This window comes from Leucopleurus acutus, assembly GCF_964270905.1.
Source record: "Leucopleurus acutus genome assembly, chromosome: 11".
Taxonomy (NCBI): domain Eukaryota; kingdom Metazoa; phylum Chordata; class Mammalia; order Artiodactyla; family Delphinidae; genus Leucopleurus; species Leucopleurus acutus.
The window spans coordinates 3,092,222-3,107,245 of NC_139152.1; the positions used below are offsets into that span (position 1 = coordinate 3,092,222).

At 41.0% G+C, this 15,024-nt stretch overlaps 1 protein-coding gene across 7 annotated transcripts in view; it reads left to right on the forward strand.

Moving 5' to 3' along the window:
- RAD52 (RAD52 homolog, DNA repair protein) overlaps positions 1–15,024 on the forward strand; it is a 58,207-nt gene that overhangs the window by 39,326 nt on the left and 3,857 nt on the right. For 3 of the 7 annotated variants that reach the window (XM_082850738.1, XM_082850737.1, XM_082850739.1), the window contains 6 exons: positions 1,623–1,721; positions 2,795–2,896; positions 3,719–3,812; positions 3,995–4,122; positions 5,635–5,753; positions 6,602–6,677. In XM_082850738.1, coding sequence (XP_082706864.1) covers positions 1,641–1,721; positions 2,795–2,896; positions 3,719–3,812; positions 3,995–4,122; positions 5,635–5,753; positions 6,602–6,677 — 600 coding nt within the window. In that variant the 5' untranslated portion in view covers positions 1,623–1,640. Of the gene's footprint in view, positions 1–542; positions 779–1,297; positions 1,722–2,794; positions 2,897–3,718; positions 3,813–3,994; positions 4,123–5,634; positions 5,754–6,601; positions 6,678–15,024 lie in introns of those variants that run through there. The other 4 variants (XM_082850741.1, XM_082850742.1, XM_082850740.1 and 1 more) reach the window with 3 other exon arrangements.

The following is a 15,024-nucleotide window of genomic DNA, read 5'->3' on the forward strand; positions in this document are numbered from 1 at the left end:
ATCATTTAGTTTTCTGCATTTTCATCATAATGTATGTAAGAAAATTAACAAGAACTTAGCAATAACTAACATTTATTATTTCACATGTGCCAGGCACTGTTCTGATGTAGTTTTTTTTTAAGTTGAAGTATAGTTGATTTACAATGTTGTGTTAATTACTGCTGTACAGCAAGGTGATTCAGTTTTATATATATATACACACACACACATTCTTTTTTTTATATTCTTTTCCATTATGGTTTATCATAGGATATTGAATGTAGTTCTCTGCTGTACAGTAGGCCCTTGTTGATCCGTTCTACATATAAAAGCCTACATCTGCTCACCCCAACCTCCCATTCCATCCCTCCCCCAAGCTTCTCCCCCTTGGCAACCACCAGTCTGTTCTCTATGTCTGTGTTTCTGTTTCTGTTTTGTAGATAGGTTCATTTGTGTCATATTTTAGATTCTACAGATAAGTGATACCATATGATATTTATTTTTCTCTTTCTGACTTAATTTCATTTAGTATGATAATCTCTAGTTGCATTAATGCAGTTTTTATGCAGTTTCTCATTTAATCTTTACAGAACTCCTAGGAAATGTAGATACTATTGTTATCTCCATTTTCTAGATGATGAAACGTCATTTAGAGAGATTATGTGATTTTTCTCTTGGTCAAGACCTCGTGGGTGATGGAGCCAGAAATCACCACTTGGAATGTCAGCTCTTAAACACCATCTTGGAACACTGCGTGGGGAATCATACTGGTTGACGTTCATAGATTTGTGGTCCTACTGTGAGTGAACAATCTGAAGATTTATAGCATGCAGATGTGCTGAGGCCCCTTTGTTGGATCTGCAGCGGGTGGGGCACTCAGGTAGCGGGTCAGCCATCTGCAGCTGCTTTTTCTGAGGGTAATTCTCTTTTCTAATAGACTGCACACTTGCGTGGTCTCAGTCTAATGCAGTGGCTCTCAAACTGGAGCTTGTGTCAGAATCACGGGGTGGGCTTGGTCCAGCACTCATACATGGGCCTCACCTCTGGTTTTGGATTCAGTGGGTCTGAGGTGGGGCCTGAGAATATGCATTTGTAACAAGGTCCCAGGTGATAAACTGCAGGGACTACTAGTGGTTTAATGCTGTGCCCTTTCTGAACACAGGGTCTTCTGTGCCATCTGGCTCTTCTATTGCGTCATGTCTGTTACACTCCCCCCTGCTGGCGTGTTGGCTCCGCGACAGCAGTTCAGCTACCGTGGCCTATGTTTCCTCTTCAACCCCACAGAGGTCAGGGTCATGATGCCCATATAGCAGGTGGTCATAATCTCCCCTAGCACGCTTTTGTAATTCTGACTTTTTCAATTACGAACATTGTAATTATAACATACAATACATTCTTATTGTAAAAATCACCTTTAATAGCACCACCACGCTAGCAAAATTTTAGCAGAAAGGTAGAAGCAGACCCTAAAGGATTTTAAGTGGTTTGTTAGGTGATAGCTAAGCACTGAGGAACTTGGCCCTTGACTGGGTCAGTGTTTAAAGTATGCAAGGAAAGTTACTTCATCTGATTTTTAGTAGAGGCTCTTGCCTTTTACCACGAGCATTCTTTGAGATCATTTTTTTAATCTTCTTTTTATTTAGAGGTCAACCTGAATCAACATGTCTGGGACTGAAGAAGCAATTCTTAGCGGCCGTGACAGCCATCCTGCTGGTGGCAACTCTGTATTATGCTTTGGTCAGGTACGTGTGTTTTTTTCATACCTGGAAGGAATGAGGTTAAGTGAAAAAGGTACGGGGAAGCCATTGGTAGAGCACCATCATATACATGTAAACTTTTTTTTTTTTCATTTAAGTGCATCATTTGGGAGTCTTTGACAAGCTCTGAGGGCATTTTCGAAATTTAGCAGCACTGGGGGTTACATTTAGATTTAAATTTTGTTTATTTTTTGGATAGATTACATTTTCATATGCTGTAACATTCAAAATGAAACAGACTGTATGTAAAAAGTCTCACTATTTCCTATCACTCTTGTCCACATGTCACCCAAATCTCTTTTTTGGAGGCATCCAAAGTTTCTGGTGTTGTACTCTTTGTGGAGATATTCTGTGCATATAAGGGAGATTCTTGCTTTGTCCCCCCAAATTCTATCTTTGTCTTACCAGAAATCTGTGTGTATTTATTCAGGGCAAGGGGAAAAGTATTGAGGGGATGAAAATCTAAACAAGTAGGAGTGTATTTCTCTATGTGTAGGATGGGAAATTGTTGAACTAGAGAAGAGGACAAATGGAAGCAGGGCTTCCTGTCATGTTTTCTCCTCTCCTGCTCCCTTGCCTACATACATGTCATATAGACTCCAAGGAGGGAAGTTTCAGTTTCCCAGTTCTGGCTCGAGAAAGTTTTGTAGGGATGGTAACATATTAGTAACATCTAAGGCAGTGGTTTTCAAAATGTGGTCCAGTGACCCCTGGGGGTCCACAAGACCTTTCAGAGTCTGTGAAATCAAAATTATTTTCATAATAATACTAAAATACTCTGTGCCTTTTTCACTCTCATTCTTTCATGAGTGAGGGTGTTTTCCAGAGACCATATAGCATGTGCTGATATCACTGCTCTGATGGTGACTGGAATGTGTGCCTGCAGAGTTTCTCATTTTTAATTCCTAGTATTGATAGATATAACCCACATAAACAAAAGCTCATAGGATCCTCAGTACTTTTGAAGAGTGTTAAGGGGTCTGGAGACCAAAAAGTTGGGGACTTGCTGATAAGGAATGGTGGAAATGTCAGTTTAATTTTCCCTTTGTGGATTACAGTACCAATACACAGCACAAGAGTACCAGGCCATCCAGAATGCTCTGAGGCAGAGGCTGGGCCCAGAATACATAAGTAGCCGCGTGGCTGGAGGAGGCCAGAAGGTGAGAGAGTTTACGTGCTTGAAAAGTGGGTGCCCACAACGCCGACTATTCCCATGAACTTGCCAACTCCCTCTCTTTTCCTCATGGATTCAGAAGGTCTCTCATTCACTGTTAGTGGACGTTTGTGTCTTTGGGCGGGGATGGGTTCCAGCCTTCACTGTCATCTGCAGTGGCCCAAGCATGGCCTGGCCCAAGACACTAGTTCTAACTGGCTCCTCTGGAAGATCTTTGAATTAAGTTCACTGAGAAATTCTCTGGAATGTTTAAGGGTGGTTTTGCCAAAAGAGCTGGTAAGGAATAAATTTTTTTTTTTTTTTTTTTTCCGGTACGTGGGCCTCTCACTGCTGTGGCCTCTCCCATTGCGGAGCACAGGCTCCGGACGCGCAGGCTCAGTGGCCATGGCTCATGGGCCCAGCCGCTCCGCGGCACGTGGGATCTTCCCGGACCGGGGCACAAACCCGCGTCCCCTGCATCGGCAGGCGGACTCTCAACCACTGCGCCACCAGGGAAGCCCAGATTAAGTAAATTTATTTATTTATTTATTTAGTGGTACACGGGCCTCTCACTGTGGTGGCCTCTCCCATTGTGGAGCACAGGCTCCAGATGCGCAGACTCAGCGGCCAAGGCTCACTGGGCCCAGCCGCTCCGCGGCATGTGGGATCTTCCCAGACCGGGGCACGAACCCGCGTCCCCTGCATCGGCAGGCGGACTCTCAACCACTGCGCCACCAGGGAAGCCCAGATTAAGTAAATTTTGATCCACATTTAAGTATGGCAAGGAATTTTAACAAGCTTTTTTTTCTTCTTTAAATTTTTTTTCCAGGTGTGTTACATCGAGGGTCACAGGGTAATTAATCTGGCCAATGAGATGTTTGGCTACAATGGCTGGGCACACTCTATCACACAGCAGAACGTGGGTGAGTATGCTTCCTGGCAGTGCCTGCTTCTTCGTTTCCCTTCCTCGGCATTGGCTGACTTCTGGCAGGAGTGTTTTGTAGGCAAGGACCTAGGGAAGGCGTGCTCAGTCGCCAGCAGGAGGAATACAGGTGAGGCACAGCGTTCAGTATCCTCTTCAGCTGGTTCTCTTTCCCACTCCTAGATTTTGTTGACCTTAACAATGGCAAGTTCTACGTGGGCGTCTGTGCGTTTGTGAGAGTCCAGCTGAAGGTGAGGGTGATGGAGGGGACATGCTGCCTGCAGGCACGGGGCAGGTGGGAGAGTGAGCAGGTACGGAGGCCCCGGGGCCCAGAGAGGGGGTGGGGTTGTTCAGACATCCTCCCTCATGTGCCCCTAAGAGAATTTTGAGGAACTCTGTTCTCTTGCACGTTTTTAAGTTGACTCAGTTTTCACCATATATATAAACACTTGTAAGGGTGTATTTTTTGGCATATTGTAAAATTTTACATTCTAAAATAAATCTGTTACATCTTTTTAACACGTACCAATGTATTCTAAATACCATAGAGGATTAAATGCTGTCATCCATTTAAAAAAAATACATGCGCAAGCTATTTTTCTTTTTCTTTCTTTCTTTCTTTTTAAATATTTATTTATTTATTTGGTTGCACTGGGTCTTAGTTGTGGTGTGCAGGGTCTTTAGCTGTGGCATGCAGGATCTAGTTCCCCAACCAGGGACTGAACTTGGGCCCCCTGCATTGGGAGCATGGAGCCTTAACCACTGGACCACCAGGGAAGTCCCTGTTTTTCTTTTTTTTGAGCAAGTTATTCTTCGGTCATCAGATATCTTACGTTGTTTCTTCTTGAACACGTATTTCCATTCCATTTCCCCTCTGGCTTTTATCCTGCTATATGATTGAAAATCTTTTATTAATGATAACCTTATTATACTTGTGTGTGTAAAAATTTTAGGGGATAAATTTCCAGTGATCTTAAGGCTCTAACTATTGAGAAATTTCTTTTGGATTGAGTTACTATTGATATTACAGGTGCTGTTAATACACAATTTAGTCAGTTGTGTTTATGTTGAAGAGACAACATAACTACATCAAAATATTTATATTTAATAAAATTTTATGGAAAATGCATTTCTTGATAAGATGGATGAGCTATTTTTTTCTATTCAGTTAGTTTGTATATCCACAGTTAATATTACTTATTCCTAGACTAAACATTTAGCATTAATTCTATTCTGACTTATTTTTATAAATACTACCGAAAACCTTATTCACATAAACAAACTGAGAATGAACGAGTTTCGTTACAGTGTCATTCATTTCTTTGACTACTTGTGAGTTATATATCAGAAATCACAATGCTATCATCAAACATTATAGTCAGCTCTCTGTCAGCTAACAGCTTGATCAGGCCCACCTTTACTTTTGGTGGAAGCCGAGAAACAGGTACCACCTGACTTGTGAGAGGATTTGCTATCCAGTCATTAGAATCTGTTAAATATTTCAAATTTTTGGTTTGGTGCCCCAGAGGTTTTCATAGTGTGGGTGATGTGTCTTAGTAAGATGTGGGGCGGGTCAGGTGTGTGCCTAGTTATGTGAAGAGGAAGGAGAATTGTCTTGCACTTGGAGCACAGGCACATCTCTAGGCAGATCCGGTCCAGGAAGTAGCCCTGGAAATGGACTCTGGCAACTCCGCCTGTGTTCCAGGCCCTGGGCTCTGTCCAACCAGTCTGAACACTGATGCTTGAGGAAGAGGAGAGCTCTGCAGCCAGGGACGGGGCTGCAGCTCCTCACGTTGGACCCTGAACTCCTTTTCTGTCTACAGGATGGTTCGTATCATGAGGACGTGGGCTATGGTGTTAGCGAGGGCCTCAAGTCCAAAGCCTTGTCTTTGGAGAAGGCGAGGAAGGAGGCAGTGACCGATGGGCTGAAGCGAGCACTGAGGTAGGCAGATCCTGTTCTTCTCAGATCTGGGTTATAACACCCACGTGGTTCAGAAGTCGAAATAACATAAGTCTTCCTCCCACCCTTGACCCTGTGCAGCCTGTTTTCCTGCTCTCTTCTGTCTTTCCCCAGTGCTTCTTTATGCTGAGGGCCCACTTTTTGGGGAATAAGTAGTAGAATCCTGTGTTCTCTGTTCTGTACTTGACCTTGCCTTCCCCACCCCTCTCATCAGCAGTGTGTCTTGGAGACCTGTCCACACAGCACATACATTGTTTCCTCATTCTCTTTAATACACCTACACAGTTCTTCATTATGTATATGTAACATAGTTAACTTAGTTTCATAGAGCAGGGTTTTTAACCTTTTTTGGGGTCATAGATGCCTTTGAGAATTGAATTACCAGAAAAATACATGTAAAACGTGCACTAAAAATTTGCAATACCATGACCTGTGGGGGAATCCAGATGTCCCAAGGAAAGAACGTTGGTCATGGAGGTCTGTGCCCCTAAAGTGCGCGTGCTCACCATTACTGGGGAGTTGGAGCAGTCCCTGGGAAACATGCTGTGCTGTGGAATTCGTGTCTGCGTTGGGAGGTGTGCTGGTGCGATTGTGAGCGCTTGCTCAGGCTTTCTGTGCCCACTGCCCCTCCTGCGGGCGGGTTTGTGGCTGCTGTGCTCACTGCTGTATTCTCAGCGCCTAATGCAGATGCGTAATGAACATTTCTGATGCTTATCAGAGTCCATCTCCTCTGCTGTGTTGAGAAGCAGCTTGTACAAAGGCTGTAGCTCTGTTCTCTGATATTCACATATAACGTTCTCAACCCCGTTCCCCTCTTTTCTTACCCGTAGAAGTTTCGGGAATGCACTTGGGAATTGTATTCTGGACAAAGACTACCTGAGGTCGCTAAACAAGCTCCCACACCAGGTATGTTACAAGTGGGGGGTGGAATGCGTCGCAGTAAAGGTGCAACTGATGATGCTTTTGTGTCATGAGTGAGTATTTGGTGATGGAGAGAGAAAAAGTGAAGACTTGGCTATTTAAAGGGTCTGGAATGTATTTCAGACGTCTTTGAACATAAGAGCCAGCAGGAACCAATTACCTTAATGTACCAATGAGGAAATTGAAGCCTGGAGCATTTGTGTTACTTGTCTCTTATGTAGAGAGAACCGTGCTTGGCAGTGGTCTGTGAGACAGAAGGAGCACAGATCCCTTGCAGCACTGCCATTTCTTACAAACACTCAGAGCCTCACGCGTTCAACCTTCCTGCTCTTCCTTAGCTCGGGTGTCTTTAAGGTTTAGATCTCCCTTGTTTCTGTAGTTGCGTGTCATGTGATCTGCGCGTTTGCCTTCGGAGAATGGGGTCTGGAGTTTAGCATGCCTGGGCCAGTCAGGCTCTGGAGCATTCCTGTTGCCTGGTGGAGTGTGGCTGCTTCACCTGTGGTTCTTTGGGTCCCTGCAGTGCCGCCACCCTGGGCAGCCTTCCCTCTCTGGTACTTGAGGGGTTCTTTTTCTTGTGCTGCCCGTAATAGAGGTGTGTGTCAATTGGCAGCTGTCAAAACTCCATTTCTTGGGGCTTCCCTGGTGGCGCAGTGGTTGAGAGTCTGCCTGCCGATACAGGGGACACAGGTTTGTGCTCCGGTCCGGGAAGATCCCACATGCCGCGGAGCGGGGCCTGTGAGCCATGGCCGCTGAGCCTGCGCGTCCGGAGCCTGTGCTCCGCAACAGGAGAGGCCACAACAGTGAGAAGCCCGCCTCCTGCAAAAAACAAAAAAAACAAAAAAACTCCATTTCTGTCCTTTCTCTAAATCCTTTTTACATATAAGTGGACTCAGTTTGCTAATATTTTGTTAAGGATTTCTGCATCTATATTTATGAGGGATATTGTAATTTTTTCTGTTTTTAAAACATTGTGGTAAAAAACACATAACATGAAATTTACCATTTTAACCTTTTTTTTTTTTTTTTTTTTGTGGTACGCGGGCCTCTCACTGTTGTTGCCTCTCCTGTTGCGGAGCACAGGCTCCGGACGTGCAGGCTCAGCGGCCATGGCTCACAGGCCCAGCCGCTCCACGGCATGTGGGCTCTTCCCGGACCGGGGCACGAGCCCGTGTCCCCTGCTTCGGCAGGCAGACTCTCAACCACTGCGCCACCAGGGAAGCCCCATTTTAACCATTTTTAAGCGTACAGTTCAATAGTGAAACACATCTCCAGAACTTACAACATGGAAACCTCTGTACCCATAAAACAACTCTCCTTTTACGCCTTCCTTCAGCCCCTAGCAACCACCATTCTACTTTGTTTCTATGAATTTGACTATTTTAAATACCTCATATAAGTGCAGTCATACAATTTATGTCTTTCTGTGACTGGCTGTGTTACTTAGGATAATGTCCTCAAGGTTCATCTGTTTTAGCATGTGTCAGAATTTCCTTCCTTTCTAAGGCTGAGTAATATTCCATTGTATGTATATATCACGTTTTCTCTATCCCTTCATCCATCAGTGGATATTTGGGTTGCTTCCATCTCTTGGCTATTGTGAATACTGCTGTAACGACCATGGATGTGCAGATACCTCTTGAGGACTCTGTTATCATTATTTTGGATATATATCCAGCAGTCGGGTTGCTGGATCGGATGGTATTTTTTTGAGGAACTTCCATACTGTTTTCTGTGATGGCTGCACTATTTTGCAGCTCAGCCAACAGCGCACAAGGGTTCTGATTTCTCCACATCCTTGCCAACATGTGTTATTTTCTGTTTTTTGTTTTTTTTTTTTTTTTTTTTTGCGGCACGCAGGCCTCTCACTGATGGCCTCTCCCGTTGCGGAGCATAGGCTCCAGATGCGCAGGCTCAGCGGCCATGGCTCACGGGCCTAGCTGCTCCGCAGCATGTGGGATCTTCCCGGACCGGGGCACGAACCTGCGTCCCCTGCATCAGCAGGCGGACTCTCAACCACTGCGCCACCAGGGAAGCCCATATTTTCTGTTTTTTTGATAGTAGCCACCCTAATGGGTGTGATTTGAATTTTTCTGATGATTAGTGATGTTGAACATCTTCTCATGTGCTTATTGCCCATTTGTGTATCATCTTTGGAGAAATGTCTACTCAGGTTCTTTGCCCATTTTTTAATTGGGCTATTTGATTTATTTGTTGTCAAGCTGTAGGAGTTCTTTATATATTCTGGCTATTAACTCCTTATCAGAGATATGATTGCAAAGTTTTTTCCCATTCCATAGCTTGCCTTTTAAGTTTGATATAGCTCCATTTGTATATTTTTGCTTTTTTTGTTGCCTGTACTTTGCTGTCACATCCAAGAAATCATTGCCAAATTCAATGTCATGAAGTTTTCCCCCCGTGTTTTCTTCTTTGAGTTTTATAGTTTTGGGTCTTATATTTAGGTATTTAATCTATCTTGAATTTATTTTTGTATATGATGTAAGATACAGGTCTAACTTCATTCTTTTGCATGTGGATATTCAGTTTTTCCAACATCATTTGTTGAAGAGACTCCTTTCCCCATTGTGTAGTCTTGGCACACTTGCTGAAGATCATTTGGCCATACATGAGGATTCATCTCTGGGCTTTCTGTATTATTACATTGACCTATGCACCTGTCTTTATGGCAGTATCATACTGTTTTGATTATTGAAGCTTTGTAATATGTTTGGAAATCAGGAGATCCTCCAATTTTTTTTTTTCAAAATTATTTTTGCTATTTGAGGTCCCTTGAGATTCTTTATAAATTTTAAGGTGAATTTTTTTATTTATGCAAAAAATGTCATTGGAATTTTGATAGAGATTACACTGAATCTGTACATCACTTTGGTAGTATGCATATCTTAACAATATTAAGTCTTCCAGTTCATGAACATGGGAAGTCTTTCCATCTATTTGTGCCTTCTTTAATTTCTTTCAGCAGTGTTTCATAGTTTTCAGTGTACACGTCTTTCACCTTGGTTAGGTTTATTCCTAAGTATTTTATTCTTTCTGATGCTATTGTAAATGGAATTGTTGTCTCAACTTTTTGATTGTTCACTATTAGTGTGTAGAGACACAACTGTTATTTATGTGGATTTTGTATCCTGAAACGTTGCTGAATTTGTTTATTAATTGACAGTTTTTTTTGTTGAGTCTTTAGGGTTTTCTACATAGAAGATCAAGTAATCTGCAACCAGAGATAATTTTACTTCTTCCTTTCCAAGTTGGATTCCTTTTATTTCTTTTCCTTGCTTAATTGCTCTGGCTAGGACTTCCAATATGTTAAGAAGTAGTGAGAGTGGGCATCCTTGCCTTATTCCTGATCTTCCAGGAAAAGCTTTCAGTCTTCACCATTGAGTATGATGTTAACTGTAGGCTTTTCATATATGGCCTTTATTATGTTGAGGTTGTTTCCTTCTATTCCTAATTTGTTGAATGTTTTTATCATGAAAAAATTATTGAATCTTGTCAGACTTTTTTTTTTTGCATCAGTTTAGATGAACAGGTGGTTTTGTTCATGGATCACATTGATTGATTTGTGTATGTCGAATCATCTTTGCATTTCAAGAATAAACCTCTCTTGGTCATGGTGTATAATACTTTTAATGTGCTGTTAAATTTGGTGAGCCGGTATTTCATTGAGGATTTTTGCATCAATATGCATCAGGGATATTGGTCTATAGTTTTCTTGTAGTGTCTTTTTTTCCACCCTCCTCTTATAGTGTTTTTGCCTGGCTTTGGTATCAGAATAATGCTGGCCTCTTAGAATGAACTTGGAAGTGTTCCCTCCTTTTCAGTTTTTTGGAAGGGTTTGACGGCTGGTGTTAATTCTTTAAATGTTTGGTAGAATTTTCCAGTGAAGCCATTTAGTCCTGGGCTTTTTTTTCGTTGTTGTTGTTGTTAGGTTTTTGTTTACTAATACACTCTTCTACTAGTTACTGGTCTATTTCTGTTTCTTCATGATTCAGTCTTGGTAGGTTGTTTGTTTTAGGAATGTATCCATTTCTTCTAGGCTATCTGATTTGTTGGTGTACAGTTGTTCATAGTATTCTCATAATTTTTTTTTTTTTTTTCCGGTATGTGGGCCTCTCACTGTTGTGGCCTCTCCTGTTGCGGGGCACAGGCTCCAGACGTGCAGGCTCAGCAGCCATGGCTCACGGGCCCAGCTGCTCCGCGGCATGTGGGATCTTCTTGGACCGGGGCGTGAACCCATGTCCCCTGCATCAGCAGGCGGACTCTCAACCACTGCGCCACCAGGGAAGCCCTGCCCTAAGCTTTATTTCCTATCTTCTCCTAGCTTGTGTCAGCTAGAAACTTCCCTGTTAGTACTGCTTTTGCTGCATATGTAAGTTTTGGTGTGCTGTGTTTTCAACATTTTCATTTGTCTCAAGATATTTTCTAATTTCCCTTGTGATTTATTTGACCCATTGGTTGTCTTAAGAAAGTACTAATTTCCACGTTTGTGAATTTTTCATTTTTCCTTCTGCCATTGATTTCCAGTTTCATTCCATTGTGATCAGCAGAGATTTTTTTTGTATAATTTCTGTCGTCTTCAATTTAAGACTTGTTTTGTAGCCTAACATGTGGTCTCTCCTGGAGAATGTTCCATTTGTACTGAGGAGAATGTATATTCTGCTGTTGTTGGGTGGAATATTCTCTATATGTCTTAGGTCCATATGGTCTGTAGTGTTCAAATCTTCTGTTTCCTTATTGACCTTCTGTTTGGTTCTATCCATTACTGAAAGTAGGGTACTGAAGTCTTCTGCTATTACTGTCTTGCTGTGTATTTCTCCTTTCAAATCTGTCAAAGTTTGCTTTACATATTTAGGAGCTCTGATGTTTGGTATATAAGTATTTGTAATTGTTATAGCTTCACAGTTAATTGACCCTTTTATTATTATAGAATGTCGTCTTTTGTCTCTTGTAACAGTTTTTGACTTAAAGTCTATTTTTTCTTATATTAGTATAGCCTCCCCTGCTCCCTTTTGGTTACCATTTACATGGAGTATCTCTTTCTATGCTTTCACCTTCAGCCTGTGTTATGTCTTTAGATCTGAAGTGAGTCTAATGTAGGAAGTATGTAGTTGTATCTTGTTTTTTGAATCCATCCAGCCAATCTATGGCTTTGGTTGGGGAGTTTGATCCATTTACATTTATTATCGATAGGGAAGGGCTTAGTATTTATTATTTTGTTAATCATTTTCTGTATGTCCTGTAGCTTAGCTTTCTTTTTTGTTCCCTTCTTTCCTCTCTTACTGCTGTCCTTTGTGTTGTGTTGATTCTTTCGGTGGTAACATGATTTGATTCCCTTCTTGTTTACTTTTGTGTATATCCTATAGATATTTTCTTTGTGGTTACCGTTGCAATTATATGAAACATTTTAAAGTTATAACATTCTATTTTAAACTGATAACTTGAATTGCATACAAAATCTCTAGTCCTTTACAACACCACTTTATGTTATTGATGTTACAGATTACATCTTCATATTATTGTATGTCTATTAACATAGATTGTTATAAAAGTTTTAATGGTTTTTACATTTAATATCTGTATTCATTATACAATTTTAATGTTTTTCTTCATTTAAATTCCATGTACCAAAATTATGATGATACAGGTTACTGTTTTTGTCCGTGTATTTACCTTTACTGGAGAACTTTTTATTTTCATGTTGCTGCCCGGCATCCTTTTGTTTCAGTTTGAAGGATTCCCTTTAGCATTTGTTGTAGAGCAAGTCTAGTGGTAATGAACTCGCTCTGCTTTTGTTTATTTGAAGAAAATCTTAGTTTCTCCATTTTTGAAGGATACTTTTGCTGGATACACTATTCTTGGCTAAGTTTTTTCTTTCAGGACTTTGAATGTATCATCCCACTCCATTTTGGTCTGTAAGAGTTCTGCTGAGAAATCTGATAATCTTAGGCAGGCACTCCAGTATGTGATGATTTGCTCTTCTCTTGCTGTCTTCAAGATTTCTGTGTCTTTGACTTTTTTTTTTTTAACTGAGATATAATAATTGACATACAACATTACAGGCATACCTTGTTTTATAGTGCTTCATTTTATTGCACTTCACAGATAATTGCATTTTTTACAAATTGAAGGTTTGTGGCAGCTGCATTGTCAGGTGATGGTTGGCATTTTTTAGCAATAAATTATTTTTTGATTAAGGTACGTACATTGCTTTTTTTTGACATAATGCTGTTGCGCACTTAACATACTACAGTATAGTGTAAACACAACTGTTATACGCACTAAGAAACCAAAAAAATTGTGCGACTTGCTTTATTTCTATATTTGCTTTATTGTGGAGGTCTGGAACCAAACCTGCAATATCTTTGAGGTATGCCTGTATATTAGTTTCAGTTGTACAACATAATGATTCAGTATTTTTATATATTGCAAGATGATCACCACAATAAGTGTAGTGAACATCCATCACCACACGTAGATGCAGTTTTTTTTGATGAGAACTGTTAAGATCTATTCTTTTAGCAACATTCAAATATACAATACAGTGTTACTGACTATAGTCACCATGCTGTACATTACATCCCCAGAGCTTATTTATTTTATAACAGGACGTTTGTACCTTTTGACTCCCTTCACCCATTTTGTCCACCCCCGACCCCTGGCAACCCCTGTTCTCTTTATCTATGAGCTCAGTTTTTGTCTGTCTGTTTAGATTCCACATATAAGTGAGATCATATGGTATTTATTTTTCTCTCTGAATTATTTCACTTAGCACATTGTCCTCAGGATCCATCCATGTTATTGCAAGTGGCAAAATTTTCTTCTTTATGCCTGAATAATGTTCCCTTGTAGATATATATATACTACATTCTTTATCGGTGGGCATTTAGGTTGCTTCCATGTCTTGGCTGTTATAAATAATGCCGCAGTGAAAATGGGGGAGCATATCTTTCTGGGTTACTGTTTTTCTTTTTTTTGGATAAATACCCAGAAGTGAAATTGCTGCATCATATGGTAGTTCTATTTTCTAATTTATTATTATAATTATTATTATTTCTAGTTTCTAATTTATTCAGGAAACTGTTTTCCATAGTTTTTCCCGTAGTGGCTATGCCAGTTTACAGTCCCACCAGCAGTGCACAAGGGTTCCCTTTTCTCCACATTCTCACCAGCACTTGTTGTCTCTTGTCTTTTTGATAATAGCCATTCTGACAGATGTGAGGTGCTATCTTATTGTGGTTTTGATTTCCATTTCCCTGATGGTGAGTGATGTTGAGTATCTTTTTATGTACCTGTTGGGCATCTGTAGGTCTTCTTTGAAAGCATATCTATGCAGATCTTCTGCCCATTTTTTCATTGGATTGTTTTGGTTTTGCTTTTGAGTTGTGTGAGTTCTTTATACGTTCTGAATGCTAATGCTTTAGCAGTTACATCATTTGTAAACTTTTTCTCCCATTTAGTAGGTTGCCTTTTCACTTTGTTAGTTGTTTCCTTTGCTGTCAGAAGCTTTTTAGTTTGATATAGTCCCACTTGTTTATTTTTGCTTTTGTTGTTTTCGCTCTTTGGTGTCAAATACAAAAAAATTACCATCAAGACGAACGTCAAGGAGCTTATTGCCTATATTTTCTTCCAGGAGTTTTACGGTTTCAGGTCTTTAATCCAGTGTTAATTTTTGTGTATGGTGTAAGTGATCCAGTTTAATTCTTTTGCATGTGACTGTCCAGTTCTTTTGTTTTTGTTTTAATAAATTTATTTATTTTTGGCTGTGTTGGGTCTTCGTTGCTGCGCACGGGCTGTCTCTAGTTGCAGCGAGCGGGAGCTACTCTTTGTTGCGCTGCGTGGGCTTCTCATTGCAGTGGCTTCTCTTGTTGCAGAGCATGGGCTCTAGGCTCATGGGCTTCAGTAGTCATGGCATGCGGGCTCAGTAGTTGTGGCTCACAGGCTCTAGAGTGCAGGCTCAGTAGTTGTGGCGCACGGGCTTAGTTGTTCTGCAGCATGTGGGATCTTCCCGGACCAGGGCTCGAAGCCGTGCCCCTGCATTGGCAGGTGGATTCTCAACCGCTGCGCCACCAGGGAAGCCCTGTTTAACTTATTTACTTCTCAATGTCAGTACGAAATCTCACAGTATAATTTTCATTTTCATGTTATCTTTATCCAAAATGTAGTCATCTCAATCACTCATATTCCTTTATTCTATCATAATCATATTATTGAGAGAGAAGTTCTCCCAAGTGAAAAATCTCTGGGTTTCTGTAGTGTGATGATGTGTGATCATTTCCATTAAAAAAAAAGCAGACAGCATCAGGTCTGGTTGCCAAGA